This window comes from Mandrillus leucophaeus, unplaced genomic scaffold, assembly GCF_000951045.1.
Source record: "Mandrillus leucophaeus isolate KB7577 unplaced genomic scaffold, Mleu.le_1.0 Scaffold100, whole genome shotgun sequence".
In the NCBI taxonomy this organism is placed as follows: domain Eukaryota; kingdom Metazoa; phylum Chordata; class Mammalia; order Primates; family Cercopithecidae; genus Mandrillus; species Mandrillus leucophaeus.
In genome coordinates, this window is record NW_012098099.1 from 6,475,942 (window position 1) to 6,497,176 (window position 21,235).

General features: G+C 42.0%; 1 protein-coding gene across 1 annotated transcript in view; it reads right to left on the reverse strand.

Moving 5' to 3' along the window:
* BMPER (BMP binding endothelial regulator) overlaps positions 1 to 21,229 on the reverse strand; it is a 260,618-nt gene extending 239,389 nt beyond the window's left edge. Inside the window, exons 1-2 of the mRNA XM_011973136.1 lie at positions 20,967 to 21,229; positions 19,815 to 19,900 (exon numbers count right to left, since the gene is read on the reverse strand). Coding sequence (XP_011828526.1) covers positions 19,815 to 19,900; positions 20,967 to 21,099 — 219 coding nt within the window. The 5' untranslated portion in view covers positions 21,100 to 21,229. The remainder of the gene's footprint in view (positions 1 to 19,814; positions 19,901 to 20,966) is intronic.
* Between the last annotated feature and the right edge of the window lie 6 nt (positions 21,230 to 21,235).

Below are 21,235 nucleotides of genomic sequence, written 5' to 3' on the forward strand. Positions count from 1 at the left end.
TTTACATTGGTGCCAACTACAGAGGTTGTCCAGTTAGCCCAAGTAACGTCAGGTAGGGAAGCAAGAGAATAGGAGCTCTCTAGCTGGCTAGAAGTTCGCAGAACTGAATATGTCAGCCTCGGACAGCATCCCCCATATGAAGGCAATTCTGTGAGCTAAGGTTTGTCTGACTCATTCACGAAGGCCATTAGCACTGTGTTCTCTTCACCAAAGCTTTCCCAAGGGTCACATGCAGATGTCAGAAGAAAACTGGAGAAGCCACAGATTTATTTCCTTGGTTTGGAATGTAATTTTAATCCACTAGTGTCCATTTGCAAACTCATTAAACCATCAAAGAAAGCCAGATTTGCAAATAATCCCTTTCTGAGATTAAGGTGTTATAAAGAAACGAGAGTGGTCAATTACACACAAAACATTATCAACATAAACGTTGCTGAAGGGATTCACAGCATGTGCCCATTTTTAAAAGGAAAATATCAACCATAATTAGAATCCTTAATCATTAATTTTTACAAGCGTTCCATCACAAAACAGCTTCCAGAAGCTTTCACATATCTAAAATAAGGCAAAAGTATCTGCAGAAAAACAAACGGCTATTAGAAACATGTGGCATTAGGGCTATAAACTTGGATTTTTCTGCAGGTTAATCACTGCAGATTTCAGATCTATCTGACCAAAAATCCACAAATCTGTTTAACTAATATTTTTGAGCCCCTGCGGCAGGCCAGGCACTATGCCAGGTTTTGATGGGAACAGAAAATATGAATCAGACACATCTTCTGCCCTAGAAGAGCTTACAATCCAAGAGGGAGAGAGACTAAAGCATAAACACAGCACAGGCACCTCCCATGCTGCAACACGAGGGGCAAGTAGTGCCGGTTACCAGCTCAGAGAAGCTCAGAAGTGAGGCGGGAACAGTCAGTTTTGACCAAATTCCACTGCCACAAACTCCTAAAAATCATCCAAAGTCTCTTGGTTCTTTAGACACTACGTGGCCCACTGAAATGAGCCTTTACAAAGTTATGTTATACAATTATCTCACTGAGACAGAATTTGACCTACATCTGTCAGCATTTTGGAACTGACGATTCACAAATGAATCTTCTTCTATGATGACATTCCAGTGCACTCCAAGTGAAGTGTAGCAACCTCACTTGGTATTTTTGAGTAGAACAGTTTGTTTCACATGTATCACAGGAAAATAAGGGGTGCTTATCTTGTGCCATGATTTTCTTGCTCTATGAAACTGTAATATTTAACACACTTTGCTAGTCTTTCATCTATGTTTTAGGTAAAATATAAAACATAACATACTGGAATTTAACTTACATTCTAAAACCAATAATTACCACGCTGCCAAGTCCACCATGAGTGGTAATATCTATTTTTCAAAAACGGTTTTCTATAGGAAAGAATTTTATTCTAGAATGATATTGCTCATTGCACAGTTTGTTATGATAGCATTAGTGCTCATTGGAGACAACTTTTCATCTTTCAGTGGATTTGTTTAGTTTTCGCACCATCAAACATGATACCCACAATAATGTAAGCTACGAAAAGGGCAAGTCATCATGACAGAAGAAGCAAAGTTTGGAGTAGAAAGAAAAGTTCATCATTTATTTTGGGGAAGAGAAATAGTTAGATCTTCCAATTGCCAAATCAAAAAATTAAACTCAGTGGCACAGATGAATTCGCCCAACAAATATGCTCTGAATGAGCCCAGCATTGTCCCAGGTATGGAGGGTACAAATGAACATGGGAGGGCCGTGTCCTCACAGAACTGACGTTCCAGCAGCAGGATCTCATGGGCACTGGGGAGGGCTCTGAGAAAATGAAGCGGGATAAGGGAACAGAATGACAAGGTGTGAGGCTGTTGGGGACAGTGATCAGAAAAAGACCCTTTAGGCCAGGCGTGGTGGCTCACACCTGTAATCCCAGCACTTTGGGAGACAGAGGCAGGTGGATCAGAGGTGGTTAGAAGTTCAAGACCAGCCTGGGCAACATGGTGAAACCCCATCTCTACTGAAAATACAAAAATTAGCTGGTGGCGCGTGTCTGTAATCCCGGCTACTCGGGAGGCTGAGGCAGGAGAATCACTTGAGCCCGGGAGGCAGAGGTTGCAGTGAGTCAAGATTGTGCCATTGCACTCCAGCCTGGGTGACAGAGCAAGACTCCGTCTCAAAAAAAAACCAAAAAAAAGGAAAAGACCCTCTAATAAGAAGACATTTACTCCTATACCTCGGTGAAGGAAGGAGAATACATAAATATATTGGATATGTGTGCTCCAGGCACAGGAAAGAACAAAACCCCAGTGGAGAGGGGGTTGGGTATCCTGTAGGAGTGAGGAGGAGCCCAGTGCGCAGCTGGAGCACAGTGAGAGGGGAGGGTGCTTTGTGAGCTGAGGCCAAGATAGCGTCTGGAGCCGCACCGTGCAGGTCTGCGTAGGCCGTGGTTATTCTTCAAACTGGATTCCGGGTGAGATGAGAAGCCACGGGAAGATTTTGCTCAAGTAAGTCAAATAATCTGTATACTTTCAAATGGTCACTGCTTGATAACATATTGTCCGAAGTCAAGAGCAGTAACAGGTAGTTAGAAATAATCCAACATATTTTCAAGACTATACTGACAAGAGCTGCTAATGAATTGAACCTGGGATGCAAGAGAAAGAGGAATCCAGGACCCCATGGTTGATGGATGGCCTAAAAAATGGATCCATGCAGCTGATGTCACTGGCTGGAGCAGACTAAGTTTAAGGAGTGGTGACAAAGGAGATCTCATTCAGGCCATTTTCAGTTTGAGATGCCTACTCAACATCCACGTGGAGACACCAGGTAGACATGTGGACAGATGCAGCTGGACTGGAGGTGGGGTGTGGGAACATAAATGTGGAAACTATCAGCATACCGGTGGTTTTGGGCCATGGATCGGTATAAAATTGCTTAGGGTATGAATATAAACAGAGAAAACGTCTTGGCTGAATCCTGGGACCCTCCAATATTTAAAGTTTGAAAAGATAAGGAAGATCCACCAAAAAGAAAAATAAGCCAATAAAACAGAATTCTTATAAGTCCATCACACAAACGCTGAGAGAGCGCCGTATGTATGAGTCCTTACCCACAAAGACACACAAATGTGTGCATAGACAACTGTAAGTTACCCTGGCTGTGATCATTACATTAATTCAGTGACCACCAGAGGTCACCTTCTATCAGCACCTGCCACTCTGCCAGGTGTTTTAGCAACCAAGATACCCCAGGATGGGAGGGTTGCTACCCACTATTTGAGGCTCACAAGAGAGGCTGCCTAGACCACTGCTGCCCACTCCTTACTCCCACTACTACTAATTATCACACCTGCCAACCTGCGTCTCAGAGGAAAACTGATTTGATTTAAGTTTAGGAAAATTCTGGTTGGCTAGAAGAGTTAAGAATTCCAGGGAAAAGGTCTAGGACCAATGTTCCCACCCAAGAGGGCACAAACCCACTAGAGCTTAGTGACCAAAGGCTGGGTGAGTATTGCAGATGGGTGTGTGTGGCAGGTGGGGGGAGGGGGTGGGGACATTAAACACTTGGGAGTAATAGAAAGAAAGGGAGAGGGAAAATATCTCAACTTAAGTTTTTCTTCTCTGTTATACGGAGTCCTGAAGCCATAGCCTGGAAGTGAACAGAGTCCACAGTCAGAGGCCTCTTTTAATGTCTCATGCCAAAAAATATGGCTCAATGCTAGGACCATGATACTCATCTACAGCAGGGTAACTAGGATCCAGGATCTAGGGAAGAGTCTACACATACAGGCAGGCACTGGCCAAGAAGTAGAGAAGCCAAGACCCCACAACCATCCTGGGACTCACTCTGGAAGCGAGTATGAGACAGAGGTCAGTGGAGAAACAAGCTAGCAATGTGTTGCAATTTTGGGATTAGTACTCCTCTCTGTACTTTCAACATAAGATTTCCTTCCCACATATTAGAAGGCTGTTAAAGTCTCCCCTGGGCATCATCTTCACCAGGCTAAATTATATCAGCACATCATCATTAGGAAAAAAATATTTACTAACCCCCACCTGAACACTTGACACTGCTCCAAGCTGGCCCGTTAGCTCACCGCAGCAATCCTTCTCTTGAGCCTTTGATCAAGATCACAGATGGGTCTCCACCAGCTGTCCACCAGATCATCCAGTTTTGCCTAGAGAGCAGTTCCACGTGGCACACTGAGAGGTGTCCAAGGGAGAGAATACAGTCGTGGGTTCTTAGTTTCTGTTTCTGGTTGGGCCAGTAAAGCCCCTTCCTCATCCCTCTTTTCTGCTTATCACTAGAGACCGAAACTAAAAACCACGACCTCGGGATTCTAAAAGCCTAACACAAAACAAAACAGAACAACAACAAAATAAGGTAAGTTGGACAAGCTCCTCCCTACAAATGTCTGAGCCATGCTGCGTGGAGGAGGAACAGCCAGCCCACTGTAATGCCTTTTGTACATTTCAGTATCGGGCTGAACTCAAGAATTAAAAGCTGAGACTGAGAAAAACTAGACACGAAACTTGGGGAATGGTGACATCATGGAATTTCTGCGCTAATGACAAAGAAAGAAAATAACATGGTAAAAAATAATAAGGATGGAGATGAATCCCTGGAACAATGGAATGCCAGGCTAATTTAAAAAAAAAAAAAAAGGTTTAAAGGATTCCCATTTAAAGTATGGGAAATTGTCCAGCAACATGACCAGAATTCCGTGAAGGTGATGGGAATCAGAGCCTGGTCAACTTGACTTTACACTCTCCCTCAGCAGGGAAAGAAAGGTGTGGGCACAAACAGGTCAGCAAAAGGGAGAGAGGAAAACTAAGATTTCCCAGAATGGCTTTATTCTGCACAAGGAAGAAACCTGCTGGCTCTAAGTTGCCAGCTGAAGGAAACGGCTTCTTGCAGAGGTTTTGACGAGTCACTTTGGGGTGAAGTGGGGAGCTGGATCCCGCTTCACCTGGCCCTCAACTCTGCGTTGTTTGCGGCTGGTTCCTCCAGATGCGGCTGGATCCCACTAGGTCAGTCATAAAACCCTGGGTTTTGTGTCAGATTGCTCCATCTAGTTGGCTCATGCTGAAGAAGCAACAAACATAACGTCATGTCAGCTTCGTCCTGCAGCTGCTACCCATCCCAGAAAGACCACAGGAAACAGAGTGTATCCCTGTGGGAATCTATCCCATGAAGAGACTGGCAGCAGCCCAGCGGGTCAGCCTCTCCCACCCAAAGGCGTCAGGCAAGACCTTACCTAACTGGACTGCAAGGACTGTTAAAACATAATCCCCAGGGAAGCTATTTGCTGGGTCTCTCTCACTGACCCCAGGGGGTATTCTCTCAACCCTTGTGGTTAGGTGACATTCCCTGAAAGAGAGCTCTGTGGAGTCTGCCCCGGATGGGACAGGAATCTGGTACTTGAATTGCAGTTCCAACTCTCGCTGATTGTGGTGGGACTTTCGCCTTGCTTTTCCTTTTCTGAGCCTTAATGAGCTCAACTATGAAACTGGTTTCTTAAGAATGCCGGCCCTACCTCACAGGGTGTCTTTGAGGAAAATGAACTTTGGACTGTCCCCAGCTTATGAATAGTGTTTGTTCGCAAAATATCTATTAAGACTTAAAGTCTGCAAGGCGCTGTTCTGGATGTTTTGATCATGAGAAGAATTAGATGCTATTCCTACCCTGAAGAAGCTTCAAGTCCAGTAGAAGAGAAAGTCATGTAACTAGTTAATAAAAATGTAGAGGAGAGAGGAGTAAGGGTTATAATAAAAAGTGACCAATATAAAGTCTTCAAGGAACAAGTGAGTTCATTCTGATTGGGTGACTACAGGAGGTTTGATAAAGATGACATGAGTAGGAAAAGAACACTTCAATAAAGATAGCTAATGTGCAAGAAAATTGTGTAAAAGTTCCACGAAAGCAACATTATGTAAACGATAGTGGATCTATTATCAAGTTTTATACCAATAACAGAATTTCAACTGTACCTAACCAAGATTTAAATATAAACATATGTTTATGTTTATATTCATATACCCTTCTCTTTCCATTACATGTCAGGTGGAAAGAGTGCTTCAAAAATTGGCCCCTGCATAAAAGTCATGGGAAGGGTTTATTAAAAATGGAGCTTTCTGGCCAGGCGCAGTGGCTCACGCCTGTAATCCCAGCACTTCGGGAGGCCGAGGCGGACAGATCACAAGGTCTGGAGTTCGAGACCAGCCTGACCAATATGGTGAAACCCCGTCTCTACTAAAAATACAAAAATTAGCCGGGCATGGTGGCACGCATCTGTAATCCCAGCTTCTCAGGAGGCTGAGGCAGGAGTATCACTTGAACCCGGGAGGTGGAGGTTGTAGCGAGCTGAGACCACACCACTGCACTCCAGCCTGGGTCATAGAGCAAGACTCCATCTCAAACAAAAAAATGGAGCTTCCTTGGTCTGCACAGGAGCCAGCCAGACCTACTCCATCAGGATCTCTGGACCAGGACACAGGAAATCTGCATTTTTTAGCAAATTCCCTGGTGGTTCTTACACACATTAAAATCTGAGAGCCACCACTGCTGGGCCCCTGTTAGGAGAACAGAAGAAACTGAAGGCAAAATTCTAACCACTGACTTGTTAACGACCTACAACTGTGTGAGAGAAGACAAGTAGCCAAACTGAAGTGTGTGAGGGAAGAAGGGGCAGAGGCCCAGGGAAGGGAACACATCGGGCAACAGAATTGCATGCCCCTTGTCACTAGTGTTCAGGCTTCATTCTATGGGCTCCCAGCACATATATACAAGTATCAGTTTCATCACACATTAATTCACACTTTCATCTAAGATTCTAATGACAGAGGGTAGTCTCCAAACTAAAACCATTATCCAAATGTTATATAAATACACACACACACACACACATATATATATGTGTGTACACAGATACATAACCCTATAAAATCTAGCACAGTCAAGGACTAACAGGTTGCTCTGACTAATCGAATATTTCAAACAAGAGTTAATATCTCTGGCTTGCATAAGTTAATCAATTTTCAAAGAACTTTAAAGCAATAAAAGACATCTAACTTCAAAACTATCTCAACCATAATTTAATCCCCTTCTGTTCATGTAAGAAGCCTTGCTCCTGTCTTGCAGTGCCTCAGGATATTATTAACATAAATGCTCAATAAAAGTGTGCTGAGTTTAATGACCATCAATCAATCATTTGCCTACTCCAGTCCTGCAATGCCATTCCCACATTTCCTGCAGAGCCCCTACCATGTGCTCCCCACCTAAGTTGGGTGCTGCTTCTCCCCTCCCTCCCCCACTGCCCCACCACCCTCAGAGGGGTCTTGAGGATATACAGAAGAGCCCATTAATTCAGAGTTGGAGGTTCACAGATTGAGAGGCGTTTTACTATGCCACCACATTTTGGCTTTAGTTTATGAACCCAGTGCAAATTCACTGAATTTAAATATCCCCTCATTCAGGTACGTTGCAATAACCTGAAGGATAATGTATCCCTTGCAATAACCTGGAGGATAAATATCTCTCTTGCAAAAGTCTAAACGTCCTCAAAGCATACATTAGGTTGAACCACATAAAACTGCTGCTCCTATAGGTCAACATCAGACAACTACCAAAAATTTCGTAACTCTAAAATCTGGGGACTCCAGATTTCTATAACATGACCCTTTAGCATGCAAAGTAATTTAAGAAAATTTTTTTTTGCCCTTGGTCAGTATATGGTTTACATGAAACAGAAAAAAAATTGACAGTTTTTAACAATTCCCCTACACACACATGCACCCATGGATGAAAAGGAAGCAACGCCATCTGGTACATGCATTTCCAGCACATCCCAGCAGGGAGAGAAAAGGGCTGGTTCCTCCAACAGAAGCCACCCCAGACTAATGAGATGCACAAAAAGGGTAGATTCCTGCCCCCTTCCCTGACAGCCAGCTCTTCCACAACTTCTGATCTGAGTCACCTCTAAGAGACAAGGAATTTCATCCTGGTCCTCATCTATGTGCTAATGGAGCTGCAGCTAGCTGACCTCTGGTAGGTCCCACTGGGCATCAGAATCATTGTTTCACATGTGCTTGAAAACAGGAAATTACCACAACTCAAGCCTAATGGGCCCCATTCCCCTCAAGGGGCATAAACACAAGCCCATGGCAAGACCTTAACTGTTTTGGCATAGTGGCTCCCAAGTGGGAGAATATCTGCTTCATCTTTCATGTTCTCTCATTCAGGAAAATAGTGTTCTCCCGAGACCAAAAAAAACACGGCTATGTGAATGTCTTGATGCTACTGCTTTTACACCATAAATCCACAAAGCTGGAGAGACCCAGCAGGCTGCGGGTGTCTCTGGAATTCATGAATTTCTGGGCGGTAAAGGAACAGAATGAGGCAGGCTTTACTGGAGGCAGAAGCTGCAAACCCCACAGGCCACTGATGCAGAGCAGCCTCTGCCCTCTGAGAAAAGTGGGAGCAATTTTAGTATCTTGGCACAAATGGCTCTGTTCAATTAGAAAATAATGGAAACTGAATCCCCCAGCATCTTTTAATAAGACCTGGAGCAATCAACATGGCGAAGAATGAAAATGTCATTCATTAACGTTACTGCTGCAGTCCATAGACATGCCTCAAAGAGGAACCTCAGAAAATAGGTTTTTAAAAGGAGAAAGGGGGAAGCAATTAAGATCAAGATGCTGGCCAGGTGTGGTGGCTCACTCATGTAATCCCAACACTTTGGGAGGCCAAGGCAGGAGGATCGCTTGAGGCCAGGAGTTTGAGACCAGCCCTGGTGATAGTGAGACCCTGTCTCTACAAAAATAAATAACTAAATAAATAAATAAATAAATAAAATAAAAGATGCTAAAAATGTCTCTTACAGAGGCCCAAAGAAATGGAAGAGCAGCTTCGAGTTTTCATACCTCCTTTCCATGGGACAAGCTGTCCCTACTAGAAATAACCTTCCTGAGGTCACCCACAGTCAAAGAGGCCAGCAGTGCCACCAGAGTGGCCAGCTGATCACACAGCGTCTAAAACTAAAGTGCTTGGCCTATGCCGACAGCATTAGCAACCATGAAAAACTGTCTGGTCAAATACTATATATGTGACTAAGAATACAAGAGTTGTTTTGGAAAGGCGTGTTTTTGTAAGTTAAAACGGGATGATCATTATCTTCATTATTTGTATTCCATCCTTCTCTTTGAAGTGACTCTGGGTACCATCACTTATCTGCAGATCCTCGCTCAGAGTCCTGTTACGTCTATTCCCTTGAAGCAGGGCATTTGGGGGACACGCTGTGGTCAGTGAAGATGCCACCCATCCCGCCCTCTCATTTTCTCTTGCTGAGTTACCTGCGTGAAACCTTAAAATTGCCCGTCAGTTTACAGATCTTTGAACTGCTCATTTGGCAGACGTAGGTTAGTACCACCCATTACCTAACATTAAAAAAAAAGAAAGAAAGAAAGCTCATTACACTACACGACATGTACATACAATAAGGCCTTTGTCCTTAAAAGAAAAACATAATTTTCAACAGAGTCAGCTCCCAGAAGCCAAGGGAGCTAACATCCAAAACCTAATATAAACATGAAGGCTTGTGTCAAGATTTCAGAGTTAGCCTCACTGAAAGGGGCTGGAAATGACTGGAGAATGCCAGCTCCAGGGATCGGGAGACATTTTTCATTGTGACTTTTTGAAAGTGGAAGCCAGATCGTCCCAGAACCTGCCTTGTCTATACTTCCTGCCTTGTCAGGGACATTTCTGCTTTTGACAACGATCTATTTCTATAAAAGGGAATGTTCCTTTTATCACAAATAAAAGCAGATGTAAATATCAATATGATCTTATATTTTCAAATACGATTACATTCCCTTCAAAAAAAAAGACAGTGTTTATGTAATGATTATTTAGGATGTCTTTTATAGAGGAGGTTGACCTTCTGTGATAAACTTTCTAGGAGAATCATGTTTTGGAACTTGGAGTTCCATTCTGGGGGCAGCTATCCCAAGTGTTAACAACCCCAACTATAAACAGGAAACTCCAGTCGAACTCCCACTCAAGTCCCAAGGTTGTGGACCTCTTGCTGAAGCTATGGAGCTGACGGAGACTACCGTGACGAGGTTCTTACACTTTAAGACACCATCCCTTAAGAAGTGAATTCACCCAACTCACTACACTACAAGGCAGAACATGCTATTACCGAGAAGCAGCAGCAGGCTCTTAGAGGAGTTGGCAGGACTTCTAGTCCCAAGCACGGAAGGCTGTATGAATGTGCAGGGCCCACATGTCCAAATCCAGTCACACCAGTTCATCTGGGCTTGCCCTTTCTAGAAGGAGGCCCGATCCCACAGGTATGCACTAGTGCCTGTGGTTGGCTGGAAAGCAGGAAGCTGGCCACATCACACTCTTTAAAACGGAGAGGACTGAGAAGCTTCAGGCTCAGCAGGCCCGCTGGTCGCTACTTTAACATTTTTGCCTCCTACCTGCCACTTCCTGATTTAATGGCAAGGACTGCAGAGGACAACTGGGCCTCACTGAGAAAACAACACTGTGATTCGTTGTTTGTAAATTGGCGCGAGTTAAGCAGGTGACGCTTTGAAAAGAAAAAATAGAGAAGCGACCCATCTTCCTAAGCCCCAAACACTAACAGGGTTTTCCATCTTTAACAGAAAAGCAGCAGTAGCCTCTTCTGACCTTCCATTGTGTACCCTGAGAAAAATTCAGAATAAACACATTTCATAAGTGTTGACAATAAATTGCCATAAATACAGTCCATTTAATTTAAAGTATGGCAAAGGCAGTCATTCCATGACACTTCAATGCTGGAAGCAGCTATCATTTCTAAAGTGATGACCACGGCCCAGACCATGTTTTAAGAATTTTTCGTGTTGTAACTTACAATTCTGACAAGAGCCTCATGATGAAGATAGAGAGGTTGAGATATAGAAATGTTAGGCAATTTACGTAAAGCCATACAACTATTAAAGGGTAGAAATGAGAACCACTAAGCTATCATTCCCAAAGAGTATATTCACTGAATTAGGTGCTGAAAAGTGGTTTATGGCATACACTTCACTTTCTTCAATTCAAGTTCTGGCCCTTAATAACAGTTTCATTTACACTGTTTACAAACAGCTTTCACACGCATCTTGGCCTTTAACCCATTCCAGTCACCCCAGTTAATGCCCACAGCCAACCACTTAAGTCTGCTGAAGGGTACATACCACTGGGACTTGTCCCAGACTTCACAATGAAGGCTCAGAGAAGGTAAGGTGTCTGCTCAGTGGTGCACAGCTGCCAGGCAACCCAGGTGAGACTCAAACCCATACATAGAGACACAACGGCCCCCACACCACGGCTGTACTTCACTGACAAAATGGGCTTTAAACATTTCATGAGAAAAGAAAATATCTTACCTGAAGACCTAGAATTTAAGACATTAAATTATATCATAATATTTTTAAAGCATCATTAACAGTTTAATAGAGCAAACTTAAAAGTTTATAATAGTAAGTTTTTATATTAGTCAGACTCTTTTATATTGTTGCTTTTATTCCTAATAAAAAAATCCCTCAATGTGGCCTGGACCATTTTACATTTAACTATAGAAACATTCCAATGACGTTTGCAAAAAGTGTATTACTGTTATCCGTGAAATTAGTTTTGTTTGGGTACCTTTTAAAATTTCATGTGGTATTTATTCACTTTTGTTAAGATCTTTTAAAGTCAAAGTTTGGCAAATTTGTGATTTTTGCATTAAATTTTCAAAATCCCTACAGCAATCTTAGTTTTGGATTCCTGCCAACTGGGGTTGCACTGAATCTCATCTATGATCAATTCAATCCCATGTGCAAATATGCAGGGTCTGGGGGGAAGGGACCATTGTTCATTGTTTCAAAGAGTCCAAGAAGATGAGAACGTTCCTTCTTTGATATTCTCCTAGAATCTTCCAGTTCTTTGCAATGTTTAATGCCAATAGTCTTTGTCTTCTTCAAACGTTTTCTGCCTTGGCCTGTGCCTTCCTGGTTCTCCTCTTGCCTCTATAACTGTAAGTTTTCCATCTCTTTCATAGGTTTCTCCTTTTCTATCCTTCTGTTAGACAAAACCCTTCTTATAGTTAATATTGTAGGCCCATTTTTTAAAATCTCAATTTAGACCCCTCCTCAAGGCAAATAATTTATTCCCAAAGTTTTGAAGTTTATTTCTATGCAGACAGGTAACAAATTGTTAACTTCTAGTCCTGATTTCTCTATACTGAACTCACGATCTTTTAAGAGCCTACATGGCTTTTCTACCTTGAAGGTCTATCAAGCCAACACATTACATCTAAACAGATTACTACTTACCCACCCACAGGACCCCTTCTCTTCCTACAGTGTCTATGACATTGGCTAGATTTCTCAAAATTCCCTTCAATTTTTCCCATCTTTCACCTCTGCCATCTATTTTCTTGCCAAGTACTATAAATGTGGGCTCCAAGACACCTCTGCAAGACTAGTGGTTCTCAATGTCATGGCACGTTGGTGCACTTTTTAAAGGTGAGCCACCCAATCCTGATTAATGTATAAAAATTGTGCTAAAGGCCGGACGCGGTGGCTCACGCCTGTAATCCCAGCACTTTGGGAGATCGAGGCAGGTGGATCACAGGGTCAGGAGATCGAGACCATCCTGGCTAACTCGGTGAAATCCCGTCTCTACGAAAAATACAAAAAAATTAGCCGGGTGGGTGGGGGGCGCCTGTAGTCCCAGCTACTGGGAGGCTGAGGCAGGAGAATGGCGTGAACTCAGGAGGAGGAGCGTGCAGTGAGCCGAGATCGCGCCACTGCACTCCAGCCTAGGCGACTGAGCGAGATTCTGTCTCAAAAAAAGAACAACAACAAAAAATTGTGCTAAAAGTGAGCATACATACTATCATAAACACACCTACCAGACTGAATAATTTACCGAATGAACCATGCAACAGTGTAAGGCAGGGTGTCACTGTAAGAGGAGAGAGCTGGTGCCCCAAATAGAATTTCGAGAGTGAGTTCTGGGAAGAGAACTACTCTATTCAAGTAGCAGCACCCTACTCTAGAGGCACCAAGTGACAAGCAAAGTGGCTGTGCTACCAATCACTCCACTGTAATTGCTGCTGAATTTTACCAACTGTGTCTTGCTGGGCATGGTTTGGAGTTTTTCTATCGACATATTTTTTTTTCAATACCTTTGGTATTCACGTAAATACTCTAGAACTGGAATGTAGTCAAAGATTCAAAAGACTAAGCAACACTGGTTAATCCCAACACCTTCTTTCCATTCCCACTGCCCAGGCTGCTTGTGCTCACCTGACCACACAATATCCCTGCAGTCTGTTGTTCAGACTCCAGACCCTTCACACTGATATCCTTATTATTACATTCAAGGTGCTCCCCATGCTGGTTCTCATGGAGCTTTCTAACTCCAGCTCCATCACAGCTTTGGGCACAGTAGACTCTGCCATTTCCACAGTCCCAAGCACACTCTCTTTGTGTCTTTCCTCCAACAAGGCTTTGCCTGGATCATCTCTCCCCCCACATCATGGTCACAGATATCCTAGTCAGAATTCATTGGCAGCCTCCTTCGTACATGGGTTTGAGTCTATTACAGTGCTTTTCTGTCACTCCTATAAAGTTTCTTATTTATGCATGTGTTCGTCTCCCCCATTAGACTGTGGGCAAGAATCTGTCCTGTTGGTCTTTGTCTCCTCAAAGGTCCCCAGCCAGCACAATGCTTCAAACACAGAAAGGACTAAAAATAATAAAATAAAATGGAAGAGGGGATGAAGTGTGGAAAGAAGGAAGAAAGAATAATATTATTGAATTTATAACCTGCGATCCCTAGTGCCTTGAGTGGTGTTTTATAAAATTAGAACTGGGAATCAACAGGTCTTAAAATATACACCCAGCTCATTTGCTGATCTTAACTAAGTTCAACAAGCACACTTGACCTCCCAGTGCCATGAAAGGTGGTGTTTGTTACTCATATTCTTTTATAGCACAAAGGACTCAATATATCATCATTTATACAGAAGGGCCATAGAAGAGGGTGTGAAAAACTGATATCCTTTATTTACTCAACAAATTCGTATTAACTGGTTTTATTTTTCCATCATTCTGCCTTGCCTGACTTTTCCCATTATCTCCTATTCTACTGTCCTCCCCCTATTTGCATTCTAGTCTGGGGAAGGGCTCTCTTTCCTCAACATTATTTCCTACACTTAAAACACAATTTACTGTTGATACCCACAGTCAAGTCCAGTGCCTCAAAACAAAATAAACAGTGTTTGAAATGGGATGGGGAAGGGGAGCAGTGAGTAAGTAGGCAACAAAGACACACTCAGGTCTGGAAAGGGGTCGAGAGACTTCCACAAGGCGGGCCAGGAAAATCCCCATGATGCCAGGCCACGAGGCAGTTTTTCCAGAATTACAGCGCTCCCGAGTCCCAACCCAATCCCTCTGCCAATAAAAGTACAAGTGAAGGTGACCCCACAGGCATAGAGATGTAAATACTCTGCAAGAAAGCAGGCCCCTCTTCCACGGAAAGCTTTTCTTTTCTTTTTTTCTTTTTTCTTTTTTTTTGTGTGGGTATGTATGTTTAATGGAAAGCGAGGGGAAAACTTACACCAGGGCCCAAAGATCACTGGACCAATAAGGAAGCAGCCTAGATCAGCCCAGTCCAAGCCTGGAGGGACAGAAAAACTCACTAAACATTTCTGACAAACCTTGTTCATGCACAACAATGGGTGGGTTTGCCATCATTATCCCTACGTCTCGTCCGTCGTCCCTTCTATCATTTTCTTTTGAAACTTTGCATCCTATTCCATGTGAGGAAATAAGAATTTTTTAAAATAATGCCATCATCAATAACAGCAATAAAAAATCATTCCAGAGGGTTTACTCAATGCCAAGCCCCAGGCCAAACCTTTACGTGCTACATCTCACTTAATTCACACAGCAACTCTGTGAACCAGATGTTGACATCCATCCCACTCTCCAGATGAAGAAACTGAGGTTTGGAAAGGTGAGGTAGTTGTCTCAACTTCACCACCGGTTTGATTTGAACCCAAGACTCTCTGATGTCTGGGCCAAAGTTCTTTGCCAAAATGTTATGATGCCAGCCAAAACCCATGTCTTCCTTGGAAGGGCTCTCCAAATTCTAGACGGTTTGGGTTGCAAGATCGAAACCACTATAACTGCCTCCATAGAGAGCCTACATTAGCTCTGTGCTGGTTGAAAAGACTCTCTGAAGCTCTTGAAGGTATCTGTAGAAGTTTTTAAGTAGTCAACTTTTCCAGCAGAAGGAAACTCTAGTTTAGCAACTAAGAAACTAACTTCACATCCCAGTTCTGTCTCTTAGTAACTGTGTGATCTCACGAGATTTGCTCTACTTCTTTGAGCCTGAATAAAGCATGAACAAGAATGACTCTCAGAACTAGTCTTTGTGAATTTGCCAACACAATCCTATACATTAACTGTTACCTTTCCCAAAAATTGTTCTGTTGAAAGGTAATTGGTCACATCACCTTCTAAACAGAGTAAAAATAAATAAATCTGATTGCTTCCTTACTGAGCATCCAAAGTCTAGAAATGACCTGAAACAACTTGGAAAAAGTATGGCAATCTATGTATTTGTGCATATACTGAGTGCAGTACCTCTCTGAACACATCTGGTCTACTTTACGGCTTCTCTCTCTCTGTTTCATACATGCACACACACATGAATTGAATTCTCATGCAATGTTATCTCCCTCATCCTCAAACATGTGCTTAACACTTGTTTAGATAATAGATATCTATTCTCCAGCCAGCTAATCTGAACAATGAAGAACATGAGGATTTTATGGAGATAAGGCACCCGAGAGAAACTAACATGCTGGGAGCTCCTTGTTGAGCGATATTAGATTTTTGTGATTAAAAAAGTAGAAGACAGCAGACAAGGTCTCTCTGTCTTCACTATTTGGTTGGCTCCAAGACAGGTGGGGCCCTGATTCTTGTAACATTGAATTTCACGTTGCTTTTTATGAGCAAAGGGTCCGTTTCTACATTGCACCTCTGGATTTAAAAGAGGAAATTTCAACCTCAGAATAATGTTTTTTGCTGAACAAAATGTATGCCAAACTAAGCTCTGACTTCGGGTTTTCTGAGTCCCAGCCTCCAAAGTTTTCTCAGGTTTCTAGTACTGGGCCCAACTCACTGGCTCCCGCCATGTCCTCCTATTCTACAGTTAGGTGGAAAAGGCTGAGAAGATCAAGCACCACTTCTCATGTGTGCTTGGTGGACCTGGGGACGTCCCAAAGATCAGAGAATGGCTTCAGCTTCATTTATCTGGGTGTGGCTGGCTCCCCTCTCAGCTGTACTCCAGGGCAGGCACCAACGTGTTTTCCTAGACATTATGGGAAAAATAATTCTAGCAAGAAAGCGGGGAAAATATCATACAAAAACAGTAATAAGTGTTGGCCTCCCTTCCTCGGCCCCATAAAAGACCATTTTGTAAAGTTATGCTTTGCTTTCTGACTAAACAATAAAGCACATGCAGTTTAATCTAAACTGCTTACCCAGTTCCCTAGATTTTAGGACCATGATCCAACTTCTCACCTACCCCCTTAAATAGATGAACTGAAGCTTTTTGGGCCACACACTTTAAAACGAGATTCCATCACCAGCTAACAAACCAGTTATTCTTGGACTGGGACTGGTTCTGGCAAGATGCTCGGCTCTACGCAGAGGATGATAAATGAGAATAAAATTATTCAGCTCTGCTTACGGTGGCCACTGTGCCCACTGTCATCCTCAAAAACTCCACAGAAATGAGCTCACTCCAACCTCTGAAACATTTCACAGCTTAAAAGTTTAAATCAGGCCAAGTTGATTTTTGTGGAGTTTTTTAAGCTTTTACTCTGTAATTATATACGGGACTTTGTGCCACCTATTTCCTCCCAACTGTAACATTTTACATCTTTTTTAAGCATACGTTGACGTTAGCTTTTTCTTTCTTTTTTTTTTTTTTTTAGTACATGTTATGAAATAAGATATGAGCTTACACTCAGCCTTAGGTACCTTTCTGCCAAAAGGCTGGACCAACACAAACTAAATATGACTATTTTCTTTATCCAAAGTACAGTTGAGACTATTACATACCCTCTTAATGTACATACATAAAACCAGCTCACCACTAACGCTCCCTGCAGGTCAACTGAAATCATAACAAGATTTTCCTTTCATATAATGCGATTAACAAATGTCAACTAACCGAACTCTTGAAAGACTCAAAAGAAAAAACAAAATAACCCAAGGAACGCCAAAAGGTAAAATAATTTGGATGTTCTTTCTATTTTCTCCTTACTTTCCCACGTCTTTAACTCAACAAATAGGCTGTTTCTTATGGTTACAGGCATGTGCTCCAGAGGCAGACAAAACTGAGATAGTTTCAGCTCTACTATTTACTCAAATGCAACTTTCACAAGTTACTTAGCCCGCTACACCTCAGTTTTCTCATCTGTAAAATAAAGGTAAAAGCCCTCAGTGGATTTTTGTGAAGATAAAATGAAATAATGCAGGCTTAGATGAGGCCCTACAAGTAAAAATAAAATAAAATAAAAATAGTAAACATAAATGTTTACCATTGCTAACATTATCAATTTGCTAAATAGGTCTACCTTTCTGCCTAGGTACAAAAATGCCAAGTAGCTTCCTGGCTGTCTGGAGTGCTTTGAAATCCATGAACTGCAGTAGGTTCGTGGAAATGTACAAGAGTGTTATACAAAGAGAGAAATGGTCATCCATCTATTATTACTCAATTTTACCAAGTCATTACAAATGTTTAGGAAGCAGCAATGACTACGACAACTTGGACACCATAATTCTAAACCCCTGCAAAGGTCGTGATAACATATCACTGAGCCTTTCAGCCAATGAAAGAGCTCTGTAACGGGTGAAGCTGATAGCCAAAGTCCTAATATTACATATTTAGAAAGGATTTCTGACAGCGCTCACCCAAGGCAGATACCTACAACTGTTACTTAAACGTTAAAGACATAAATGAAGCTACTGCCCTTCTGAATTTAATTGACACTTTTCTGGAATAAATATCATTCCCACTTGAATTCCAACTGATGCATCTTTTCAGATTTACTCTTTACCTTCAAAACTGCAGGACTCTAACATCTATCTTCTTATCACTAAGTCCCCACTTTCAGAGAAAGGCACTACTTTTTAGCAGGGGTAGGAGTACTGAAAAGGGGGGAATGCTGTGGCGAGAATTTCTCATAATGTTATTTGGGAACAGTTTACAAAACTCAAACTACATACGTAAACTTTGTAAGTAGTAATATCGCTGAAGAGAAAAACAGTATTTTATATGCGAAGCTCTCAGCACATTTAAATATTACTTGGTCAGGGTAATTTCCTCTGAAATCTTAATAGATTAAGATAAAATAATTCGCTCACATTATACAGATAAGAAAAATAAAAAAAGGAAGATTAAACACACATACATACACACTGCATTTGTAAATCTACAACTGAGTCAAAATTTAAACTCAAAGCTTCTTTTCAACAAATTATTTAGTAAAAGATCATCAATGAACACGGCAACCCATAAATACGCAATCAGAATACACCCTCTCTCAGCTCTGTTTTATTAGACAGCAATATTTATTGTGTCAGCAAACACAATGCATTTTTACTTGTTTCTGCTGATTTCCTTAGTCTTCCAAACCTGATAATCATTTCATACAGCCATTTACCATCACCCATTTATCATTTCAAAACGTTGACCTCAACTCTTGTCATGAAAAAGTTTAGGTAGTATAAACTCAGATGGCTTGGCTTTTGCCTAAACCAAAATGAATTCCTTCTCCAGTTCCACACAGCACGCTGATCTAGTAACAAGCAGTCCTCTATCATTTTTGGGCTTCGCATTTGATTGCCTTAATGTATCTCCAACAGGGTTTTATAATGTGTAGTTTCTAACCAAATTTTGCCAAAAGTGATTGGCATGTAAAACACTCTTAAGCAAAAATGTTTATGTTGTAGGTCTGTATTTCATCTCAGAAATTCTTATTCACATTGCTTAATCTCCCCCAAGTGGTTACTTATTAGACTTATCATTGACTACTAAACTAAAATAAATGGAAACAAATTATTTTTTGAGTCTACCAACCACTGATAGTGTTAACTAAGCAGCTGACAGCCAAGTGTCATTCTCTATTAAGGACAGAATTGTCCTTTCTGACTCACGCTTCCAAATAAGAAATAAACACAGTATTTGAGAGTTTAGGGTATAACAGGCAAAGAAACCCAAGAAAGAAATCCAGAATTACATCTTTTCCTCATGTTCATTTTTTGTGACTGTCACCTCTCTTTCCCTTTGTTGCATACCTTATTCCGGACCTTCATACTTAAATCTTATCTCATCATTTTCCCGCTGAGCTTAGATGACAGAACCAATGCAGAAAGTTTTGTTGTACCAAGGATTTGGTTGTAGTAATCATTACTGGAAACAGACATTACAAACTGCAATTTTCACTGAGACGTCATGCAAAGCCTATCTGAAATTTACTTCTATAAGGATAATGTCAAAGATAAGAATTTCCAGCTAGATGAAATGGAAATTGCCAAAGTCCATAAAACTCAGAAATTAACTGGATTCAACTCACAAAGTAGGTACAGTTATGTGCAATTTTGTAATGACTAAAGACAATTTGTAAGATCTGGTTATATTATCACATTTAATGGATTCACCTTATCAGAGAGAGCAACTGAGTTCATATTACCTGATCTCCACACTTACCAAGCAGACACACATTATGCAAGGGTTGTCGGTGATAAATGGAATCTGGAGGATTTCACCTTCATTTTCACATTTTGCAACAGAACCTGAAATTCAGGGGGAAAAAAGTTTCATTTAAAGTCAGCTTTAGTAGCATGATTTCAACATTTAAAATTTTTACACCAATCTTTTTTGAAACCTCTACCCAAACTTCAGAATTCCTAATGTAGTTAAAATTATTAAATTCACCAAAGCAAAACTCCTCCCCCCAAACTCTATTTTCAATAATTTTATTTAAACAGGTTTTAAAAAGACTATGATGTAAAGAGAAATTATCTGTTCTCAGATGGTTTAAGCACAATTCCAAGTATTTCACTGGATTTTTAATAACACTCCTCCTTTATGAAGACATTTCAACTAAGCACACAGCCCCATATGCAAAAAAAGAAAAAAAGAAAAAAAAACTCAAATTGGGGCAGATTTTAAATTGACCAAAACTCAGAACTGTGTCAAGGAACAGGCCTTTCTATGGATCTTTCTCGCATTGTCTTAGGTTTAAATCACTGTTTGAAACGCAATCCTCTTTTCCCTTCTCTTAGAAATTGACTCGATATTTTCTTTTCTGCACCAGGTGTCAGTAAAGTATGTCCTTCAGAATAGCAGCTGAGGTCTTCACCTGCCTGAAAACATTTATAATTATTATATCCGGCTATTAGTGCCCTTTTTAAATGATAGTTTCTTTAAATTCAAGGTCTTGAGAGCCAGTGCTTTAAAAAACACTCCTAGCACAGTGGATGTATTGGAACCCCAAAGATGAGAAAGGAAGATGTGCAGAAAACTGCACAAATTTTTTTCCTGAGTTCTACAGCGAGAGATAAAGATTAAAATAAAAGTTGAGGAAAATATTAAAAATAAAATAATTTCTCAAATTCAAATAGAAGAATGTCTATTATTACTACATTGAAGGCAACAGCCTCTCAGCCCGCAACCTCTTCACCTACTCCCAGCCTTCCCAGCCCTCCCGGGGTTTCGCTTCATCCCCATCGACCAGCGCAGGGCAAGCGCCAAGGTGCGCGCTCTCCACCCTCCCATCCCCGGGGCAAGCCAGCGCCACCTCTCCCAGGTACCAAACCGGCGTCCCGGAGGGTCGGTCCCTCCCGCCCCCTCCCCTACCTGTCAAGAAGGAGGAAGCCAGAGACATGGGGACCCCCGAGCAATTGAGCAGCAGCAAGACGCAGCAGGTAATCCCAGGCGAGCGCCGGCCGTAACGCTCAGCCAGAGCCCCGACGCCGGAGAACCAGAGCATCGTCACCTGGAGGGAATCCCGGGCGACTGCAGGTCCCGCGCCGCCGCCTCTGCTCAGCTGCCGCAGCTCGCAGTCAAAAAGGGCTCTCAGCCGGCGTGTCGGGAGACAGTCCGCGAAGGAGGGAGGCGGGCGCCCG